At 37.5% G+C, this 25,171-nt stretch overlaps 2 protein-coding genes across 10 annotated transcripts in view; one reads left to right on the forward strand and one right to left on the reverse strand.

Annotated features, from left to right (window-relative positions):
* RASA1 (RAS p21 protein activator 1) overlaps positions 1–18,916 on the reverse strand; it is a 108,342-nt gene extending 89,426 nt beyond the window's left edge. For 3 of the 7 annotated variants that reach the window (XM_082458034.1, XM_082458032.1, XM_082458035.1), the window contains exon 1: positions 17,793–18,914. In XM_082458034.1, the coding sequence (XP_082314160.1) occupies positions 17,793–18,310 (518 nt within the window). In that variant the 5' untranslated portion in view covers positions 18,311–18,914. Of the gene's footprint in view, positions 1–17,792 lie in introns of all 7 variants that reach the window. The other 4 variants (XR_014262450.1, XR_014262451.1, XM_082458033.1 and 1 more) reach the window with 2 other exon arrangements.
* Positions 1–25,171, forward strand: part of CCNH (cyclin H) — a 338,048-nt gene that overhangs the window by 115,395 nt on the left and 197,482 nt on the right. The gene's annotated exons all lie outside the window — the stretch shown is intronic.

Consider the following 25,171-nt stretch of genomic DNA (forward strand, 5'->3'; position numbering starts at 1 on the left):
TTCTCCACAGCACTCTAAGACTTTGTATGATTTCTTTGTATGACTCTATAGTGATAAATGTTATTTTATCAAATTACACAGAATAGGTCCCTAAAAAACAGTGTCAAAATAAAATGATTAGGTATTTTAAATGCTATTCACTTTTATAATTATTTCAAAAATGGTTTCATGATGAAAATATTCTGAGGATAATATTAATGAATTCTACTATTAACTAGAGGATGCAGCCCCTGTCAGTGTGTTCCTTTTTCCTGAATTCCATGAAAAGTCAAATTTATGTAATGACTAAAAGCAAACATCAAACCACATCGTTAACTCATCTTTAGCTGCCAGCAATGACAAATGTAGAGAATTCTAAAAGGATTCCAAAGAATTGCTGAAGATTTAATTTCTCTTGATATTTAATTTCTCTTACCATCATCCTACCATTGCTGTGTCCCATAAGTAAATACATACAATAGCAATTGCACTTTAGATAACTGGACTAGTTTTCTTAGGTAGAAACTAAAAGGTAGTGAGTTATTCCTAAGCCCTCATACAGTCACTATTTAACCCAATAATTAGGAATTTCCCCTAAATCCATTCTTAGACAGCTATCCTAAAATTCGCTGACATGGATAAACAACCAAGCTCACTACATACATGTGATGGGTGACCTTATGGTCACCTAAATGAAATAATACGTGGAAGAAATTCTACACAATTTGTTCCTCAATAAGTGAGTAAGGAAGCTAACAATGATTTACTTAAAAAAAAAACCAAAAACAAAAACACAACTTTTTTTCAAGGAAGATAAAAGCCTGTAAAAAGAAAAAAAAGCCTGTTATTGCTTCCCATTCAAATGGAAGGAGGTATTCATTTATTTAAATATTCCCAAGTGGTGCCTAACAAGAGGTATCAAAACTCCTTTCTCTACTACCTAAGATAATCTTCCAAAATGCATGTGTGTGTATATATATATATATATATATATACACACACACACACATATGTGTATATATATGTATATAAACACAGGTATCTATAGACATATATATTGAACTACTTAAAATAAACACTGTTCAAAATGCCTTTTAGAGGGCTGTTAACCTATTGATTATCCCTCCCAAAATAAGTTCATTCTCCTATTGAAACAATTTTTCTGAAGTGGTACGGGGGAAGAAAAAAAAAAACAAACAGAACAAGAGAGACTGTACCACAGTGGTTAAACGCATAAACCCAGGAATCAAAAGTTTGCGTTTGAATCATTTGGTAGTTTTGTTATCTGGGAAAGCTACCTAAAACTCTCCTTACCTCAATTTCCTCATCTGTGAAAGTGTTAGCTACAATTATATTTGAGGGGATGGGGATATACACAGGCATATCTCATTTTATTGTGCTTTACTTTATTGTCCTTTGCAGATAACTGTTTTTTTACATATTGACGGTTTGTGGTAACCCTGCATGGAGCAAGTCCATCTTTCCAACAGCATTTGCTCACTTTGTGTCTCTGTGTCACATTCTGGTAATTCTCACAATATTTCAAACTTTTTCATTATTACTGATTTGTTATGGTGATCTGTGATCAGTGATCTTTGATGTTACTACTATGACTTGCTGAAGGTTCAGATAATGGTTAATTTTTTTTTTAGCAATAAAGTAAAGTATTTTTTAATTAAGGTATGTGCATTTTTTAGACATAATGCTATTGCACTCTTAACAGACACTATAGCTCAGTGTAAACATAATTTTTTTTTAATGATCGCATGTATTCTCTGAATTCATATATAATTTTCTGTACCTTTTTTTTGAATTTTTGAATTTTATTTTATTTATTTTTTATACAGCAGGTTCTTATTAGTTATCTATTTTATACATATTAGTGTATATATGTCAATCCCAATCTCCCAATTCATCCCACCACCATAAACATAATTTTAATTTGGATAAATTAAAATTAATTTAATAGGACATCAAAAAATTCCTGTGACTTGCTTTATTGTGATGTTCACTTTATTGTGGTAGTCTGGAATGGAACTTGCAATAAAATACCTCCAAAGCATACCTGTACATATTTCCTTTCAGATAAATGTTATGTATTATTCATAACAGGAACTATCTTTGGCAACAGAAAATGGATTTTTTTCTTTGTATTTCTCAATAGTCCCCAAATTTTCTACAGTAAATATATATTAATCATATTTATGGGGGGAGTTCCCTGGTGGTCCAGTGGCTAAGACTCTGTGCTCCCAATGCACAGGGCCCGGGTTCAATCCCTGGTCAGGGAACTAGATCCCGCATGCCGCAACTAAGAGCCCACATGCCGCAACTAAACAGCCCGCATGCCACAACTGAAAAACGATCCCGCATGCTGCAACTAAGACCCAGTGCAGCCAAATTAAAAAAAAAAAAAAAAATCATACTTACCGGAAAAACTGATTTTAAAAAAATTACATGGAAGACAAAATGACCAACATACAATCAAAAATTATCCATCATACTAAGAACCAAAAAAATCACTACTTGAATGAGAAAAAGACAATTAACAGATGCCAACACTGATATGAATCAGACTTCAGAATTATCTGACAAAGACTGTAAAGCAGCCATCATAAAAATTCTCCATCAATCAATTACAAATTCTCTTGAAACAGACAAAATTCAACCCAAGAAATAGAAATTATAAAAAAAAAACAACCAAAAAGAAATTACAGAGCTGAAAACTACAATAAGAAAGAAAACCAAAAACTTATTAGATGGGCTCAATAGTAGGAATTATGGAGAACAGAATCAGTGAACTTGAGGACAGATCAACAGAATTTACCCAATATGAACAAAAAAGAGAAAAATCACTGAAAACAACAAGGTCTCGTAGATGGATGGGACAATAATGAAAGATCTAGATCCATATCATTTTGAGCCCCATGAAAAGAAGAGAAAAAGAGTAGAGTTGAAGAGTATTCTACAAATGGCTGAAAACTTCCAAATTTGGAGAAAGACGTAAAGCTACAGATTAAAGTGAGCAAACCACAAACAGGTAAACCCACAGAAGTTACACCTTGACATACATATCTGAAACCAAAGACAAAGAAAAATCTTGAAAGCAACCACATCGAAAGGATGCATTACCTATAGGGAACACCAACTCAAATGACAGCAGTTTTCTCATCTGAAACCACAAAGGTCAGAAGAAAGTAACAAAAAATTTTTCAAGTGCTGAAAGAAAAGAACTGTTAACCATGAATTCTGTATCTGACAAAATTATCTTTCAGGAATGAAGGGGAAATAAAGACATAGCAGACAAAGAAAAACTAAAAGAATCTGTCACTACCAGATATATCCTTCAAGAATGGCTATGGAAGTTCTTCAATCGATAAAACAAGGACTCTTGGAACATCAGGAAAGAAGAAAGCACAATGGGAAAAGCAACAATATGGGTAAATACAATAGACTACCTTTCTACTCAAGAGGTTTTAAAACCATAACAGATGAATGAAATAAAAATTATACAGGCATAGAAAACTGGAGTTCATCAAAATTAAAAACCTCTGTGTATCAAAAGACACTATCAACAGAGTGAAAAAGCAATCCCTTAGAACAGGAGAAAATATTTGCAAACCATTTATCTGAAAAGGGACTGATATCCAGAATATATAAAGAACTCCTACAACTTAACAAAAACAAACAACCTGATTAAAAAATGGGCAAAGGACTTGAAAAGAGACATTTCTCCAAAGAAGATATAAAAAAGGCCAATAACTACATGAAAAGATGCTCAACATCACTATTCATTAGGAAAATGCAAGTCAAAACCACAATGAGAAACCATTTCACACCCATCAGGATAGCTATTTCATCTCCAAAAAAATCCAAAAAACAAGCAAAGAAAAAAAAAGAAAATACAAGTGATGGTGAGGATATGGAGCAATTAGAACCCTCATATATTGCTAGTGAGACTATAAAATGGTATAGCTGCTATCGAAAATGATATGGCAATTCCTCAAAAACTTGAACACAGAATTACCCTATGATCCAAAAATTCCACTTCTAGGTATGTTCCCAAAATGAAAGCAGTGACTAAAACAGATATTTATACACTATGTTCAAGCAGCATTATTCACAATATCCAAAAAGTGGAAGCAATCCAAGCGCCCATCAACAGATAAATGGATAAACAAAATGTGCGATAAGGCTAGAATAGTATTCAGACTTTAGAAACAAGTTCTGACAAATGCTACAACACAGATGAACCCTGAAGACATGCTAAGTGAAATAAGTCAGTTACAAAAGGAAAATATTCTATGACTCCATTTATGTGAGGTACCTAGAGTAGTCAAATTCATAGAAACAAAGTAAAATGGTGGTTGCCAGGGGCTGAGGAAAAGGGGATTGGAAAGTTAGTGTATAATGGGTACAGTTTTAGCTGGGGAAGATGGAAAAGTTCTGGAGAAAGATGGTGATAATGGTTGAACAACAATGTGAATGTACTTTATACTACAGAACTATACACCTAAAAATGGTTAAAATAAGTTTTATGTCATGTATATTTTACCACAATAACAAAAATATTAACACCATCTGAAAAGCTGCCCAATGTATGTAGAAGAAATAGTCAAGAGAACAATATTTACAAAGTGGGAAGGTAAAGGGATCTAAGTGGAAGAATAGTTTCCTCACTTCACTCGAATTGAAAAAATGCTTATACCCATAGACTGTGGCAAATTACATATGTTATTTTAGTATCTACAAAGTGATATATTGAAAAAACACTATAAATACATCAGGATGAAATCCTAACAAATGTTTGAGTAACCCATAGGAAAGCAAGAAAAGAGAAAAAGAGAAATGAGAAAGAGAACAAACAGAAAACAAAAAGTAAAATGGCAGACTTAAGCCCTAAAATACCAATAACTATTTTAAACATAAATATTTAATACACCAAGTAAAGACAGATTAACAGCGTGGACTAAAAAAAAAAGACCCAACTATAAGCTCTCTTTAATTAGATCACTTAAAGTAAGACACATTGACAGTAAAATGATGGAAAAATGTACATGTAAACAAAATAAAAGCAGGAGTTGCTATATTAATATTAGATAGACTTTAGAGCAAAGACAATTGCTAGAGACAAAAGAAGGACATTAGATAATGATAAAAGGATCTATCCACCAGAAATACATAACAATCCTAAATGTGTACACCCAAACAACAGAGCTCCAAAATACATGAAGCAAAAACTGATAGAGCTGAAAGAAAAAATAGATACATTCAAAATTATAGTGGGAACTTTAAGACTCCTATCTCAGAAACTCACAGAAATACTAAACAGAAAATGAGGAAAGATTTAAAAGTTCTGAACAAAACACTCAAACAGAAGAATCTAATTGACATATATAGAACATTCCACCAAAGAACAGCCAAATACACATTTTTTTCAAGCATCCATGGAACATTCACCAAGATAGACCATATCCAAATCCTGGACTATAAAACAAACTTCAACAAATTTAACAGTACTGAAATCATAAGGGTATGTTCTCTGACCATCATGGACTCTAACGAGAAATCAATAACAGAAAGACAACTGGTAAATCTTAAAACACTTGGAAATTAAACAACACACTTCTAAATAATGAGTCAAAACGTAAGTCTCAATGTAAAGTTAAAAAAAGAAGCACAGAACTGAATGAAAATGAAAAGGCAACATATCAAAAGATGCAGAATATGGCTAAAGAGGTGTTAAGAGGGAAAAGTATAGCATTAAATGCTTACTCCAGGAAACAGGGAAAGTCTCAAATCAATAATCTTAAATTCCTTCCTCAAGAAACTAGAAAAACAGGAACAAAATAAACCCAAAGCAATCAGAAAAAAAGAACAATAAAAATAAGAGCAAAAATCAATGAAATTGAAAACAAGGCCATAAGGAAAAAAAAATCAATGAAACAAAACGCTAACCCTTTGAAAAAATTAATAGAAATGATAACGCTTTAACAAGACTGACAAAACAAAAAAGAGTTAAGATACAAATTCAAGTATCAAGAATAAAAGAGAATATCACTGACTATTCTACAGCCATCAAAAGGGTAACTAGGTAATAACGCAAACAAGTTTACGCTGCTAAGTTAGACAAATCAGAAGAAATGAACCCACTTACTACCAAAATCCAACCAAGATAAAATAAGTAAGATGTATAACCCTATAACCATTTTAAATGAATTCATAATTTAAATTCTCCAAGAAAAATAAATCCCAGGCTGAGATGTTTTCACTAGAGAATTCTACCAAATATTAATACCAATACTTCACAAACTCTTCCAAAGAACAGAAGAGTAGGGAACATGTCCTACCCCATACTATGAGGCCAGTATTATTCAAATACTGAAACAAGACAAAGATATCACAAGAAAACTACAGACCAATATCTCTCATGAACTTAGACACAAACACTCTCAACACATCAACAACCTGAGTTTCAGCAATGCTTGAAAAACATTATACATCAAAACCTACTGAGATTTATTCCAGGTATGCAAGGCTGGTTCAACATTAAAAAAATCAGTGTAAGCTACCATCTCAACATGCTAAGGAAAAAATCATAGGATCATATAAATTGACCCAGAAAAAAGAATTTGAAAATATCCAGCACCCATTCATGGTAAAAACTTACAGTAAACTAGGAAGAGAGGTGATCAACCTCAACTTGATAAAGAGTATCTATCCACTCTCCCCACAAAACAGCTACAATTAACATCATATTTAATGGTAAAATACATTTAAATGCTTTCCACCTAAGACAAGGAAGGAACAAAGCAAGGATGTCTGCTCTCACCACTCTCATTCAATATAGTACTAGAAGTTCTAGCCACTGCAACATGACAAGAAAAAGAAATAAGTCATACAGATCAGAAAGAAAGAAAAAAACGGCCCCTATTTGCAGTTGACATGATTGGCTACGTAGAAAATCCCAAGGAATCTGTAAAAAGTCTCTTAGAACTAAAAGATAAGTTTAGCAAGGTCACAAGATATAAGACCAACATACAAAAATCAATCAGCATGTCTATATACTAACAAGAAACATGATGTGGAAACTTAAAAACGTAATAACATTTACAAAATTGTTCCAAATAAAACAAAAAAAATTAAGTACAAATTAAACAATCGGCATACAGGATTGATATACTAAAAATTACAAAATGCTCATTAAAGCAATCAAAGAAGAACTAAATAAACGGAAACATACCATGCCAATATAGTAAAGATGTCAGTTCTCCCAAAACTGATCTATAGGTTTAATGCAATTCCTATGAAAATTTCAACAAAGTTTCTGTAGACATGGACAAGCTTGTTCTAAAATTTATACATAAAGACCCAAGTCTTAGAATAGCTAAAAACATATTGAAAAGTAAATCACTCTACCCAATATTAAGGCTTACTATGTAGCTACGGTTATCAAGAGTGTGATATCAGCAAATGGAGAAATACAGACCAAGAGAATACAATAAAGAACACAGAAGTAAACCCACACATATATGCCCAATTAATTTTTTATGAAAGTGCAAAAGCAATTCAATGGAAGAAGGATATTTGCCTTTTCAACAAATGGTGTTAGAGTAATCGGATATACCTGGGCAAAAATATGAACCTCAATCTAAACCATACCTTTTATTAAAAAGAAATCAAAATGGATCATGGACTTAACTGTAAAACATAAAAATACAAAACTTTTGGAAACAATCATAGGAGAAAATCTTTGTGACCCAGGCTAGGCAAAGAGTTCTTAGACTTGCCTCTAAAAGCACAACCTATAGAAGAAAATATTGATAACTTAAGCCTCATAAAAATTAAAAACTTTTGCTCTGTGAAAGACCCTGTTAAAAGGAGAAAAAGACAAGGTACAGAATAGGAGAAAATATTTGCAAACCACATTATCAGATAAAGGACTAATATTTAGAATACATAAAGTACTCTTAAAACTCAATAATAAACAAACAATTCTATTGGAAAATGGGCAAAAGAGATGAACAGACATTTCACCCAAGAGGATATACAGATAACAAATTAACACATAAAAAGTTTCAATATCTTCAATCATTAGGAAAAATGCATATCAAAACCACAATGAGATATCACTAGGCATCTATGAGAATTGCTAAAATAAAAAATGGTTAGTAGGGCTTCCCTGGTGGCTCAGTGGTTGAGAATCTGCCTGCCAATGCAGGGGACACAGGTTCGAGCCCTGGTCTGGGAAGATCCCACATGCCGCGGAGCAACTAGGCCCGTGAGCCACAACTACTGAGCCTGCGCGACTGGAGCCTGTGCTCCGCAACAAGAGAGGCCGCGATAGTGAGAGGCCCGCGCACCGCGATGAAGAGTGGACCCCACTTGCCACAACTAGAGAAAAGCCCTCACACAGAAACGAAGACCCAACACAGCCAAAAAATAAATAAATAAATAATAAAAGCTTTCATCATATTATTAAAAAAAAAAAAAAAGGTTAGTAGTGAGGACATAGGGAATCAGGATCACTCATGAATTGTTAGTAAGAATGTAAAAGGATACAGCTACTCTAGAAAATAGATCGGCAGTTTCTTATAAAACTCAATATGCAATTACCACACAATCCAGCAGTTGCACTCTTGGACATTTATCTGACAGAAATGAAAACTTGTGTTCACACAAAAACATAAACACAAATGTTCATAGCAGCTTTTTTTCATAATAGCTAAAACTGGAAATTACCCAAATGTTCTCTGATGAGTGAATGATTAAACAAACTGTAGTACATCCATACCATGGAATACTACTCAGCAACGAAAAGGTACAAAGTATTGATACAAGCAACAACTTGAATAAATCTTGAGTGAATTGTGTTCAGTGACAAATGCTATTCCAAAAGGTTACATGCTGTATGAACTATTTACAATAGCCAGGACATGGAAGCAACCTAAGTCTCCATTGACAGATGAATGGATAAAGAAGATGTGGCACATATATACAATGGAATATTACTCAGCCATAAAAAGAAACGAAATTGAATTATTTGTAGTGAGGTGGATGGACCTAGAGACTGTCATACAGAGTGAAGTCAGTCAGAAAGAGAAAAACAAATACTGTATGCTAACACATATATATATATGGAATCTGAAAAAAAAAAATGAAAAAAAAAATGGTTCTGAAGAACCTAGGGGTAAGGACAGGAATAGAGACACAGATGTAGAGAATGGACTTGAGGACACGAGGAGGGGGAAGGGTAAACTGAGACGAAGTGAGAGAGTGGCACTGACATATATACACTACCAAATGTAAAATAGCTAGTGGGAAGCAGCTGCATAGCACAGGGAGATCAGCTCAGTGCTTTGTGACCACCTAGAGGGCTGGGATAGGGAGGGTGGGAGGGAGACGCAAGAGGGAGGGGATATGGGGATATATGTATACGTATAGCTGATTCACTTTGTTATACAGCAACTAACACAACAATGTAAAGCAATTATACTCCAGTAAAGATGTTGACAAAATAAAAAAAAAAGGTTACAAGCTGTATGAGTCCATTTATATAATCTTTTGGAAATGACAAAATGAAGAACAGATTAGTGGTTGTCAGGGGTTAAAGATGGAGAAAGGTGGGTTTAGTTATAAAAGGACAACATGAGGGATCCTGGGGATAATGAAATTGTTCTGTATCTTTACTGTGGTGATGATTACACAAATCTACCCATGTGATAAAACTGCATAGATTTAAATAAACACCACACACACACACACACACAGTGTATGTAGAACTGGTGAAATCTGAATAAATGAACTATATCAATGAAATTGATTCCTAGTTGTGATATCACCAGATATTGCCATATATCTGGAAAAATAGGTGAAGGAAACATCTCTGTATTATTTCTTAACAACTGAATATGAATCTACAATTACCTCAAAATAAGAAGTTTAATTGGAAAATCTGAGAGATAAATCAATATTTAGGTAGATAGACATGGATGGAAGAGAGGTATGGTTCTACTATTACACAAGTATCTTAACTGTGAACCCAGTGTAGTGGGCTATACCTACAAAGAAGACTTAAAAGAACTGAGACGGATCTCTAGTTCTTTCCCTTAGCTAGAGACAGATACATAAGAGAAAGGAATCTTAAAAGTAACACTGAATGTTAACAACAATGAACACAGAGTGAATACTGAAAATCTGCTGGAGTAATGTCTCTCCCATAGGTTGTCTAGAGCTACCACCCACGGTCTTGTGTAGGATCTTTTCACACTATAATAATCAGACATGCATTTAAATGTTTTCCATCTTTCAACACAAGTATAGCCAAAAGAGGAGATGTTAAGTCAAGAACTCATGAAGAATGAAGCTAAAGTATAAGGAAAGTTTTTCTTTCCTACAGTGAAAAATAGGAAATAAAAGAATGAAGACCCTGTTTCTCAAGTAGTAAATGAGCGTTTAATCTGCTCCAAATCCTCAAAGCCATTTTTAAAGATGCAGGTTTATGCAGTGTATCAGTCAGCTCAGGATATCATAACAAAATTCCATATACTAGATGGCTTAAACAACAGAAATTTATTTTCTCACAGTTCTGGAGGCTGAGTCCAAGATTAAGGTGCCAACAGAGTTGGTTTCTAAGTGAGGCATCTCTCCTTGGCTTATAGATAGCCACCTTCTCACTGTGAACTTATATGGCCTCTTCTCTGTGCACATGTGCTCCCATTTGTCTCCTCCTCTTCATACGAGAACACCAGTCCTATAGAATTATGGATCCACCTTTATGACCTCATTTAACCTTAATTACCACCTTAAAGGTCCTAACTCCATACACCGTCACACTGGGGGTTAGGGTTTCAACCTATGAATTTTGGAGAGATATAATTCAGTCCATAACACCCAATGACTAGCCAGTCCTGGAGTATATTAAGTTTTGTATGGGTGCACGTATATATGTGTGTATTATATGCACTGGAATGGAACAAGTAGAGTATCTGCATTAGAATTCCAGTTCTACCAGTTTTCTCAACAAAAAAAAATGTGGATAATATCTATTCTCACTGTATAGTTATGAGAATTAAATGAGATAACCTATGTAAAGTGCCTAGAATATAGTAAATGATTACTCAGTAATGGGCCTCTGCCTTTCCACTTCCTCCCCTCGCAAAAATTAATTAAATCTTACTCAAATCTAAACATATCTGAAAAATCATGGGAACTGGATTCTGTCCCAGATCCACCTAGCTATCCGACCTTAAGCAAGCCACTCTACCTGAGTCTGCTTCTGCAATGGTCAATGAAAGAGTTTCCTCTTTCACTGAAATACTATGTATCTATGCATATCACTCTCCTGATTACACAGTAGTCTTCTCTTATCCTCAGGGGATACATTCCAAGACTCCCAGGCATGCCTGAAACCTCAAATTAGTACCGAATCCCATACATACTCTATTTTTCCCATATATAGATACCTATTTATAAATTAGGTACAGTAAGAGATTAACAACAATAACAATAACATTTATTATATGTTCTATAATAAAATAGAACAATTATAACGATATACTGTAATAAACATTAAGTGAATGTAGTCTCTCTCAAGATATCTTTCTGTAAAATGTAACGCCTTTTCCATCTCAACTAAGCACTATCACACACACTGTGGTCATAACTTTTGCAGGTTTGAGATGCAACAGCAAAACTATTATGAATTTCTTTTTCCTTCACAATTTCACAGATAGAAGATTCGTTCTTACTGTAGATCTTAGTAATCTCCGCATATGATTTTTTTCATCCCCTATTAAGTAGGAAACTTTCACCTTTTCACTTAAAGTAAGCACTTTACAGTTTCTCTGGAATATCCGAATTGCCAACATCACTACTCTTGCGCTTTGAGGCCATTATTAAGTAAAATAAGGCTTACTTGAACACAAGCACTGTGATAGTGCAACAGTCAATCTGACGACCAAGGTAGGACCACTAAGTGATGGCAGGATACGTTGGACAAAGGTATGATTCATGTCTGGGCAGGATGGAGCAGGATTTCATCACACTACTCTGAAAGGTGTACAGTTCTTAAAACTCATGAATTGCTTATTTCTGGAATGTCCCGCTTAATATTTTTGAGCCATGGTCAACCAAGAGCAACTGAAATCGTGGAAAGTGAAGCCGTGGATAAAGGGGGACTACTATAACATCAAATACTGATGCTACAAAAGCTAATCAAACTTTCGATAAAACTTTAGTGAAAGAGAATTACAGTATTAAATTTCAAAATCACTTTCATACACTCTCATTCTTTCAACTCTTCCAAAACTATCCTCTAATTTGAAAAATTAGTACAATGTGTCCGTAGATTAATTTTATCATCTAATTTCTATATCATTAATGCCTTATTGTCCAGCTACATTGTACTTTCTTTTATATTTCTTTCTGTCCCCCCCCAATGTTCATTGTTTTACTCACAAAATCATGTAATCACTGGAACACCTAAAAGCATACCCCAAATCCCACTGAGATGTGATTAGACATATGGAGAAGTTATCCATAAATTTCACCTGATAACAACTATTTTTTATTTAGCCCACAGCTGAAATGTACTGCAGGTGATTTCAAGATAACACACCTACCATACATACATATGCATATTCAAACAATGAGCCATAACCAACATCCATATTCAGTATCTTTGGTTTAAAATTAAGATAATGGTGGTCAGAAGCAAAATATACTGTGGGGATATTTGGACCATTCGAAGAAAGACAATTTACCATGTAGACCCTAAGGGAAAAACTTCAAAGTACTTGCCCTTTCTCCCACGCTCTCCCTAACCACTAGTATTCTAATATTATTTAATATTTGCTTGTAAATGAATAATACATGCAGTAGGCAGTTACTCTGATGCCCCCAAGAAATCTCACCTTCCAGTATTGGTGCCCTTTTATAGCCCACTCCCACACTAAATCTAGACTGACTCACGTGATTAGCATTGGCCATTGGAACGTTAGCAAACATGAAGAACAGAGAGGCTTAATAAGTGTTGGCATGGTGAGGCCTGACCTCTGGGAATGCTCCTTCATGGAACCCATCTACCATGCTGTGGAGAAGTTCAAGCTAATGAAATGAAGAGGTTGGTGTGGGGGGAGACATGGACACAGATACACACATACACACACAGATGCCCAGCTATCCACCAGCTGTTCCAGCCATCCCAGCTGAGGTACCAAACTTATGAGTTAAAAAGCTATCTTGGACATTATAGCCAACAGGTGACACATGGAGCAGTCCTCAACAAGCCCTGCCCAAATTTTAGAATCAAGAGCAAATAAATGTTTCAACAACTAAGTTTTGCAGTGAAGCAATAGGCAACTACAACAACACATGGAAACCAATTAGAACAGTTCCTGTTAGGTAGTAAGCAACCAAGAAATGTCATCAGTAATACCTGACAATAATCGCTCTAAGTTCCATCACCTGCCCCCACCGAGGTACTGTTTGGAGTGTATCTGAGCTGCTTCTAAAGGCATTCATTCTCTCATTTCCCTAATGGCTAGTAAAGAGATAGGGAGCAAAGCAACCAAAAGACCTCTTTATTTTCCCCTTCTTCTTCCTAATTTACCCCTGTCAGGTTTTTTTGTTGCTGTTGTTTTGGCTTTTGGGTCTTTTTTTTGGCTCTGTCGATAATGTTTGCCTGGTTTCCCTAGAGTGGCTAATCAATGATCCAAACCAATTCAAGCCTTTGGTAGTGCTGTGTATTCTCAGTAACTATAGGCGCCCCCTTCAACCTACCCCAGACCACAGGTAAGTAACTAAGAGTTCAGTAGGACCGACTCCTCACTAAAGGTCAGAAGTTTATACACATTAATTCGGAATTCTTTTTTACCTGACAGAATCCTTAGGCAAAGGGCATAGGAACCAATTACCTCTTGTTCAGAATAAATTAAGCCACATTGAAAACATACCTGCTACTTTTCCTCTAAGACTTTACTGGTCCTAATTATATAAATATCTTATTCTTTTAACCCCCATGACCCTTTGCTCATACTTCACTCATGAGATTTATCTTAAGCTAGCCTGAATGACAGTAATTGGTTACTTAACTTTCTACTAGATCTAAAACTCTCCTGGAAGAGAGACTCATTAAGAAAAGGGGTATCTTACTCATTGTTGTATCCCTTAAATTAAGCTCCTACTACATTGCTCTACTACTCATATAGCAAAAATATCTGGTCCTGGTCAGAAACCACTTTGTCCATAACTAATCTCTTCAATTCTCACCCCCGTTTTTATTAAGAAATAATGACTCACCCAGAGTTACAATGCAATCGGTGACAAAGTTAATGAATGCTACATGTCTTAGTACTAACATTTAACAATTATCTGACTTAAGAATGATTTTATTTTTGTAGAAACAGTAAGATGACTCTTAAGGAAAAGAAAGGTATTATTTACACTCCTTATTTCTTTTTTCTTCAACTTTCAGGCTTGAGAAAACCTGCGTTTTAGTTAGGCCAGATGCCAGGCAAATAACATCAAAGGCAAAGCAGGCCTGGTAGAAACCACAGCTAACTGTAGAGCTCAGAAGTCACCTAAATGGGGCCATCATTACTCGGCTCCAGAAATCTACTCTCAAGCAGGAACGGCAACCAGGTGGAGCCAACTCCTGTGATTTCTCAAGGGATGCTAGAAATCGAGACTTCTTAAACATGAACTTTTCCTATTTTTAAATGGTGGCAAGTAATCACTAAATGCTCCAAATACACTACGAGCAAGCAATATATATCTGTCAGGTGGATTCAGCCCAACAGCCTCCTGCTACTGCAGGCTCATAGTTAAAACTCTCTATACATAACTGATGGTGGACTAAGGGAACTATTCTCCTTTCTTATCACCCCTCACCCCTGGGGAAAAGAGAAAGAAATAACAAGGACCACGAAAAGCAGCTACATAATACAGGGAGTACCAGTGACAAACTCCTTTAATTTAACTTTTCTCTCTCTTGAAAAAAAAATTTGTTAGCAGCTTTAGATACAGAACCTTTTATAGCATAAAAATATATGGGGAGAATTTTTTTTCTTTTTAAAATTTTTTCCTCAAAATGTGCAAAAAAAAAAAAGAATATTCAAATATATGTAATAGTTCCAATTATACAAACTTTTCTGGCCTTAACCCAACTAATGAAAATGCTCAGTAATAAACATGAGACTAATGATTCATCATGCACACAGAAAAACAAGGTACAAAATATTAATAGTGTTATTATATTTGCACTGGTCTATCTACATATTGTCACTTGACTCTCTTGTGACCAACAGCACTGAACCAGCGGGACACATGGTTGAACTCCATGACCAGGGAACCCTGGTCTATCTAACAAACCACTGTGGACTCGATCCTATGACCTGAACCTCCTTAATATCATGCTATCAATAACTAAGGTGACCAGTCACTAGTAATCATATATTAATCCAAAAGCATTTCTTCAATACTTTATGAAAGATTTGACATTATTTAACAAAGTCGTTAAGGCTTTTCATTTAAAAATAGGAATTTATAGAAAACACTTGAATTCCATCTCTAAACCTGCTTAGCCTGCTAGAAGCCTTTATGAATTTAAAATAAAATTTTTGATATAATCAATCATGGTAGACAGGCCTTCGGAGTTCAAAACATTCTCTCAAATAGCTATTAGTAAGGGAGTTCCTATAGCAATAGAATTGGTAGTCAATTTAATGACAATAAAATTATATATTATTATTTGGGGAGACTACTAATTTATTGAACACTTACTATGTGCCAGGTACTGTGCTGAATATGTTCAGGGGGTTCTCATTAACCTTAAAAACGACCATATGAGGGAGACACCATTATTGTCCCCATTTTACAGATGGGGAAACTGACCTTTCCAAGATCACACAGCTAGTAAGTAGCAGAGTCAGGATTCCAACCCAAATCTTGTCTAACTTCAGAATTTGCACGCTTAACCACTACACTGTATTGCCTCCAGTGACTCTGGGTTGATATCTAAGATAAAGAAAAGAGGGGAAATTTGTACTTCTCAGTGGCAAATTTAAAAAACATACTAGAAATGGAGGATACCTTTTAGAACAGGTACAATTCTCATATACACAGTCACACAAATAATATTTTTATTCCCAAATACAAACAATAATGATGAAAATCTCACAATGGACTTCTCAGAAACATAATTTTTCCTATATACTCACTCATGTTTATTATTAAAAATTTAATGGGAACACTATGTGTTTTCTGCTCAATTCTGCCATGAACCTAAAACTGCTCTACAAAATAAATTCTATCTTTAAAAATATTTAAAACTGCAATATACTAAATATGCCTAATTCAATTTAGTTAATAACTGGCATAAGACTATATTCTTTCATAATGAAAAGTTGCACTTTATCATAACCACAGGACCCTTAAGTGATTTTTTCAAAAAGGCTTGAAGGTGTGTCAACAGTGCAGTATATTTTAAATTTTTAAGACTCTCAGAACACCTTCAGAAAAGTCTGCAGTACACAAATGTGAAATGATAAGTTGGTATAAAATCAGACCAAAAAATTGAACTCACAATGAATAATACAAAAGGAATACAACACCCCTATACCATGGCTGACCTAAGTAAGACTAACTTTACTTTTCCATCAAAAGATGTAGCCTTAAGTCAAAAATGTCCTAATTCATTAAGTCCTTTCTAAATCTTCCAAAGAAGATTATCAAAAAAACAAAAAACAAACAAACAAACAAAAAAACCCACGAAAAAACAAAAAAACCTGCAATTGTCTAGATTGATTGTCAACACAGAAACCAAATCTTTCTTCTTCTGATACTCACCAAGGTTGTCAAAATTCTAAAGGAAAATTAAGACAGATATGAGGGATCTATAAAGCAAGTTTTACCTACTATTCCCATCAACATTTTCCTCTCATCAAGGTCCAGCTTTATAAATACATACCTAAGTTCACTTATGAAGAGAACAAGGGGGAGGTACTATATATAGAAGTCATTTGTCATATATATTCCGCAGTAGACTGTCAAAATTAATTTTCAAATAGAATACTGTATTTGCCACCAACAAAGTGTTGAAGGGAAGCACACTATTAATTTTGTTTTGCTCCAATATTGTGCTTAGAAAGCTTCAACTTATAGAAGAATTACACTAATATTAATAAATGGGAATTCTACGGCACAAGTTACAAATATTGTTGGAGTATGAGCCCTTAACCACACCTGTAATTAACAGAACTCCTTTCCTTTCTCGCTGACCCACGTTTTCAAAAGTGATCCAAAGACTTTCCTGCACCGCAATGCTTTCAACAGGCAGAAGCTGGGATTTGCGGTGCAACAAAAACAAAGCATTCTGACCAATGCATGTTTCGAATGATATTAACACAATATTCATTTAAATGCTTGTATTCCAAGCTTCTCACTAGTCATCTAGCTTCAACAGGGAACACAACCAGGTTAAAATAGACTACGACTGCCTTGGTAGCTGCAAGCTCAGCTGAATCCCAGGACGCCACCTCAATTTGAAAGGGGCAGAACCATATCCGGTTCTCACTGGATACACATTTTCCCATGCTTCCCATCTTTAAAACTTTACATCTTCCCAGAGGACCAATAAATATACCAAGCCGCCAGGGAGTGTGCCTGTAGGGAAGATGAGTGATCAAATTAAATCCCTATGCACAGAACCCTAAGCTTCAAAACTTTTCACAACGAGTAACAGCTGAAAGAACGAGGCATGTTTTCCCACTTCTTTCCAGGAGTCAGCTTCCCCCAAAACACCGGTCTTGACTTACTGGTTAGTTGGCGGAGCGGTCAGCGGGATGGCCACCTCTTCCTCCTCGTATTCTGGTCCATCCAGAGAGTCACCTTCGTCTACTGTTCCCAGGCCCGCGCCCAAAGGGGGCAGCTGAGGAGGAGGCGGCAAAGGAGGGAATCCGCCGCCTGCCCCGAAGGTCTCAGCAGGCAACGAAGTGGTCCCCTTGGTGAGAGCCATCTCCCCGCCAGGTCCGGCGGCGGCAGCACCAGCCACGCCAGCAGCAGCACCTCCCCCTGACAGTCCGGCTCCCCCCAGTGCCCCCGCCACAGACCCGGGTCCCAGGAACCCTGACCCCAAAGCGGCTCCGCCACCCAGAGTCCCGGCCACTCCAGCCTCCGCCAGCCCAGGAAAGGGGGCGGCTGCCACAGGCAGGGCGGCGGGTATCTTCACCCGACACACTGCCGGATAGGCACTGGAGCCCGCGGCCCCGCCGCCTCCTGCTGCCCCGGCGGTGACCGGGCCGCCCTCCTCACTGCCGGCCTCGGCCGCCATCATGTTGAAGCCCGCTCTACTCTGCCCTACCCTGCCCGCCCGGGAGCCCCGGGGGCCACCAGGCCCGGGCTCCGAGCCGCCCCACCCAGGCGCGTCCCCTCTTCAGCTCCCCAGGCGGAGGAAACAACAACAAAAGGAGAGAGCCCGCCGCCGCGCCCCCTCTTCGGGCCACAGCCCAGGCTCGGGAGCTACCCGGGTTACGGGAAGAGAAGTGGGCAAAAAACCCAACGCCTGCACAAACGCCGCCCAAATCTTCACCTTACACACCCACACTCACGCACATACACATGCACAGAAGCGAAAAACTTCCTGACTGTACGCAAGAGGAAGGGAAGCACAGGGGAAGCGGCTGGGGCGGCTGCTGCTCCTTCAGCCACCGCCACGGCCGCCGCCGCCACCGCTTCTTCACCACCCCAGTTCCGGCCACCCCCACCGCAGCCACCGCCGGTGCCGCTGCTGGGGCTGGGGCCACTGCAGCCGCTTCATCCTCCACCGGGCTGAGACGCGAGGGGTGGGGAGAAAAGAGGAAGGGGGGCGGGGTAGTGGGGAAACGGACTGAACTGCTCCCAACCTGGAGCGCTCAGTGAAATCGACGAGAGAGAAAGGAAGGCGGGGCACGGGAGGAGGAGCAGAGGGAAGGAAGGGCGGGGGAGGAGGACGGAGAGGGCAGCTCCTGCGCAGGCGCCTTCCCGGCGCGGGGGTTGGGGGGGCTGGGCCTGGAGAAGGAAAAGGAAGAGTCAGGAGGGAAGGAAGCGGCGGGGACGCGCGGTGCGCGGCCGCGCTCCCTGTCCCGCTCCGGGTGGAGCGCGTGGCGGCGTGGTCGCATCTCTCGCGCTCCGGCCTCCCTGGGCTTTGTTTGAAGGGCCGGTGAGGCGGAGGAGGGGAGGAGTGGGTCCAAAGCATGCGGCCGCTCAGCGCGGTGAAAACAGGAGAGACGGGAGAGACAAGGAGGGCTTGAAGAGGGAGGACCGGGGAGAGGGAAAGGAAGATGCCGCGAAGCCAGTTCCTTGCTTCCTGACCGGTGGAACAAACACCCCTGGCCGGCGGCGCAGAAACCAGACATTCAAGGCCCTCGGAGGTGGGGGGTTGGAGAGGGCGGCCCGCTTGGAAGGTCGAGACCGTACTGTTACTGTTTCCTTTTTCTTTTCATAGTATGAATTACTATATGACTCTTACAAGCTAAAAAATAAAATGAAATTTTAAAAACTGGGTTCTGAAACTCAAAGAAAGCGAAATGGATAATGGGGGCCATATGGGGAGGGCTAAGAATTTTAGTAGAAATAGTGGTTGTTTGAAGTCAGATTTCTACCACCATACACGTTTTGTTTCATTCTCCCACTCTCCCCCTCTATTCCCTTTCTCTTTTTCTTTCTCCCTTTCACACACACTACCTTGCCATTGCAAGTCTGTTGGGTAGCTAATAAGGTGTGGAGAGGAGAGGTGCCCCAGACATCACTAATCAAGGCGCTTTTGTCCTCGTTTGTGTGCAAAACACGGCAGGGCACACTCCACGATGTACATGTGAATGCACAGAGCACTTTCAACTGGCAGATGTCAAGAAGGTCCCAAAGTGTCAGTTACAATTATGTATGGTTTCAAAAATTATCAATAAACTGAAATTTCACTCAATATAGCCGAAGAGAATGGTTTTTGTTTTGTCTTTTCTACTGGAATATGTATAAACATAGGTGGAGGAATCATTCCCATTTTTTGAAATTCCATTATCTGTGATTTGCCCTTTTGGATTCATATATTATTCTTATATTTTGCATTCTCCCAGGAGGAATCCCACATTAAATACCATTAAATATTGATCTTTGAGATCAATATTTTCTCTGCTAAGGATAGTCAAACCAACAAGAAGCACATTAAGGATGGGAAGGGTCTGAAATAGAGGCCAAGGGAAAAAGGAAAAGACCAGTAAACGAGGTGGCAAGGTGCACTCAAGACATTTTCCTTTAGAAATAGCTGTTTCCATAACCCTATTTGCCAAATCAGTGACAATGCGATTACCAGTAATCCTAAGGACTCCTTCATTCTGCTCACCTCTTATGCAGTATACTACCTGGGAGAGTGAAGATGGACTGACTAATCCCAAGAGTGGTCTCAGACCAGCAATATCCTAGGAACTTGTTAGAAATGCAAATTCTTGGACCCCATCCCACCCTAGACCCTCCGAATCAGAAAATGCAGTAATCTGTGTTTTAACGAGCCCTCCAAGATTTGCACATTTAAGTTTAAGAACCGCTATATTACAGTATGCTAAACAAGAAAATGGTATGCAACACCATCCCAGCCTTTGAAAGTAGGACATTGGACTGGTAGGTAATCACCAGCTCTGGGTTATCACTGATATTTTCTAAGTGCTCACACACCATAGGTATTCTGCCTGAGATTCCAGGTCAGATTCACTACTCTGATTTGTGGAATTATGTCCTTCCCCTTTTTTGAAAATTCTTTAGCATCTAAAGGCCAATATTTAATGTAGTCCAATACCAATTACATACTGATTTATATTGTTTTCTAGTTACTACAAAGGTATACTGCAGATACAACCTGTGGTCTATCCTACTGCCTAGCCCAATGCTATGCATCCTTGCCAACTGCTTTGAACAGGTCTCCATTCTTTTAACAAATCCTGGATTAGATCAGCTCACATCTTTAGACATCAATTGCTCAACCAGTGAGATCTACTATGTCTATTTGTGTATCAACCTAATACCAATATCTTACATTATATTCAGTCTTAGAGTAGTGTTGTCCTTTTCATCTAAAGAGATTACCAAATATTTTTGATGAGATATTTTCAAATTTTTTTTATATACTCCATTTATTGGATGGATCTAGGCCTTGATCTTTACTATTCTTTGTGTATTTCCTTAATCTCAAATCAGTCTTCTATCTTCACTGACTTTTAATTTTTTCCAAAAGGGCTAAATGTTTTACCTCCTTTCTTTTTGTCTATTGCCTTTTTTCTTTCTCTATTCACCTTGACCTGCCCCTCATTTATAGTCTCTATAGTCTCATGTTTTTGTTTTTGTTTTTCTGCTAATTTCTGTCTCAGTTTCTTCTGTTTCCCTTTCCTTTTCTTCCAAGCCCCTGAATTGCCTGACATAGATACACTCCTTGAAGTTTCATGAGTTAAAAACTGAAGAAAATTTTAAAAAAAACAAAAACTTATGAAATATTTATTTGGAGAGAGGCATTACAGGGTTTCTGCTGGGACTGGTGTTAAGTGTGGTGTTATGTAACATTAGTTAACAAAGGGATGTAAACAGTCTGTTAATTAAATTCACAGATAATATTAAACAGGGAGGCGCTGAAAAACAGTATACAAAAGAAAAGAGGAAAATTCAAAATAGCTTTTACTTTTAGTAAAACAATTTTTGATATCTGTGATTTGAGAAAAGTTATTCCAGATATGGAATTAAACATAGTATTTAATGAAGAGTAAACAATCAGAAATGCTGGGCAAAGACATGGGTGAAAAGAATCTGAACACAACTTTTTAAAAAATGAATTTGGCTCATTCTGATTTTACTGGCCACTCAAATATGAATGTAATACATTCCAAAACATTTTGCAGTTTTGATAACTCAATATGTGAAAAGGTAACTCTGACTCAGTAATACAATTTTAGAGAAACTCAAGGAATTTAGATCAAATATCTGAGTAGTTTCTGAAGGGAAAACTGAGCAAGAAGTGATAAAGAGTGTTATTGTGTTTCATGCCCTAGTGCATACTCAGCTAAACAAATAGGCCTCCAAGTTTCTCTAAAGAGTGTCAAAAGGTTTCATTGACCTCAGAATTTTGAAAAGAAGCCTTTACTCCTAACCCCTAATATCCTTACTGAATTTGTTGACCTCATCTTAAAATTTTCAAGAGCACAAATTTCCTTATTAGGGAGATGTTTTGAGCAAATAACATTGAGGAGATACAGGTTAATGGAAGTTATTTTGATGAAAAGTAAATAGCTCTGCAGATGATTACAGTATGTGGTATAATAACTAAGCTTGATGAAAATTATAAACACCATGGAGAAATTAAAGAATAGTACGATCTCTGAGGCAGTAAAATAAACTTCAAAGAAAATTATTGGGACCCCTCTTAAAACATTTAAACTTACATATGGTTAAAGGAGCTTAGATCAATTAGATCTAAATATCGCTTCTCTTGAAAGAAGAGTAGAAAAATGTCTTTATTTTTTATTATTCAGTTTAGTTTTATCCTTTGGTCTTTATTTTGCTGATTTTTCATTATTCTATATCAGAAATTTTTCCCCTTCATCAATTCTAGTCTGTTTTTCTTTGCCTACTAGTTTCCTCTAGCCAGGAGTAGTTCTATTTTTCCTTTCTGCACCTGGTTCCTTTACATGATAGTGAGTGCTCCATGCTAGAAGTAAGAGAGAAAAGGAAGTGGAATGGTTTCAGGGCAAGGGAAATGGGGGACTCAAGGTGGTATAGGACTCCAGTTCACATTCTCCTCATCATTACACTCCCATTCTTTGCCTCTGTCTGTAACAATTTAAATACCACCTGAAACACAGTCATGGAATCCAACTAACCTTTGGCCTCTTCACCTTAGGAATCTTGCAAAGTCTCTTAATTCAGGTTGCATTCTTGGGTCTACCTGAGAATCTCCCAGTAACCCATTCATCTCTGAATTTAGTTAGTACATCAAATACACAAACCTTTTTAATAGGCTTTAAAGTAACTATACAATGAAAGGGTTAAATAGAGCCTTGAGATAATTATAGATAAAATAAGGTGAGTTTTAAGTACATCAAAAGAAATTGTGAGTAATGTAACTTTACCTAACTAAAACTACCTTTCTAAGATATTTCTAACTATAATAATTCCTTAATTCACATTTTTGAAGAACTCAGTTTCACTTGTTATCTTAACACAACTTTTTAATATTTTAACTTTCTCTTCATTCTTTAACTGTGAAAATAACAATGAAATATAACATGTAGTAAAGCAGTAACTTCCAGATTTCTGGATTTTACAGCCTACTAAAGCTTCAACAAAATTGAGAGACTACTGAATTATGAATTTTGTGAAGTGAGGAGTATTTTGTTATTATTAACTACCATTTCCTACAACTCTATTTCATAAAAGGAAAAGACATTTCTAGCAGAAATAGTGAAAAGTGGGGTCGGGGAATAGGGGACAGGGAGAGAGAAAGGAAGCGAGAGAGGGAAAAAACAAAAAAGAAAAGGGAAAGAAATAATTTCAGAAAAAAAGCAGTCTTTTGAATTACATAAATTTAGCTTCATGAAATGTGCATGGTATATTATGTCCTTCTTTTTCATTTTCCCATAGATTTTTTAAAATTGGCATTGGTTTGCAGACCAGGTATCCTAGTTTGGGTTTCCCCAGAAGCAGACTCTGAAACTAAGACTTGAGTGTTAAGTTGTTTATTTGGGAGGTGATCCCGGGAAATTTCAGTAGGAGAGTAGGGAAGGGAAGGAAGTTAATACAAGATGCGTTAAGGAGCTGGTTACTGCTAAGAGCAGCTGGGGCTCGATCCTACCGGGGAGCTCTGGGGGGAGATAGCACAGAACTCCCCTGAGACTTGGCACACCTGAAGGACACTGAAACTGGTTTTTATTCTTGAGCTCCTGTTTGTCATTGGTTGAGGGCTGCTTCTGAAAGCATCTCCTTTCCAACACCTCCAGACTGCCCTGTGTGCAGCCTGAGCATCTCCCCTGGCTAGAGAAAGCCCACAGGTAGAAAGGAACTGGTGTCTGCAGTGAGAGACCACTGCCTGCGTAGAACAGGTGAATGCCAAAGGGTAGGGGCTTGGCACTGACAGTGCTACTTACACCAGGGTTTGAGAACCCCCGTGATGAAGAATTTACTTCTGTTAAATATAGGCATGTTGTTTGTTACACTTGAGTCATTTTGTATTTAAGTTATCCTATTCTATGACCTAACTAAGGCTATTTAGCACAAATGGCTAAGAAGCTTATTCAGTGTTAATCATGGTGTGGCTGGGATGAGAACTCATTTCCCAGTCATGAATATTATCATTGGAGCAATGCTGACCAGAGGGAGTGACTTTCTAGGACTATTTATTGCTTGATTCAAATATATTTTGTCTTTTTTTTTAACATGTATTTTCAGCTAAATAATAGGATAGAAGCAAAAGTGGTTATGCACTGGACATAAAATAGCTCATTGACAACCAAATGGGAAAAATTCAAGAAAAACTATCATGAGTATTACAATGGCATTTGTGAAGAAATAATCTGATAATATGTTTTGTTTTATTAAAAGTTGTACAAAATTCATGCCTTATATTTGTACTGATAGAAAATTTTAAAGTTGTCAAAGTGTTCTCTTGTGCACTGTCTCTTTCACAACTCTGAAAAAGTATGACAATATTATTATCTTCAACGGACAGATCTGTAAGCTTTTGAGTTCCAAAGGTGTGGTCGATTCGCCTTAAGTGATGAAGGTTTATTATAAGGATTCCTGGGGAAGTAAGGTAGGACAAGCAAACTGTCCCCCAACAAAACGTCTAGTCTCATAGGGAACCGTAATATCACTAACAGCCATGCTTGTGGTCATGTCTGAAGAATGGGGACCATGTTATTATCTCCTTTAGTGGGGCCACCATTCCCATGGCTCAAGAGCCCTGTCACTCCTACATTCTATTTCTCTGCTCAACACAGCCACTGATTCTGACTCTTTCCCCAGTACCAACCACCCCCAACCACCCCTCTCTCCACACCTCTCTATCTCATGATTCCTGCTTACTCATGGCTTCCATTACGTCTTTCCTTCCACTTACAAATATTTATTAAGTTCCAAGGAAACAATGCTGAGCCAAAATAGGCATGGTCCTTGCTCTCATGGA

The sequence above is a fragment of the Balaenoptera physalus genome, assembly GCF_965194825.1.
Source record: "Balaenoptera physalus genome assembly, chromosome: 3".
NCBI lineage: Eukaryota > Metazoa > Chordata > Mammalia > Artiodactyla > Balaenopteridae > Balaenoptera > Balaenoptera physalus.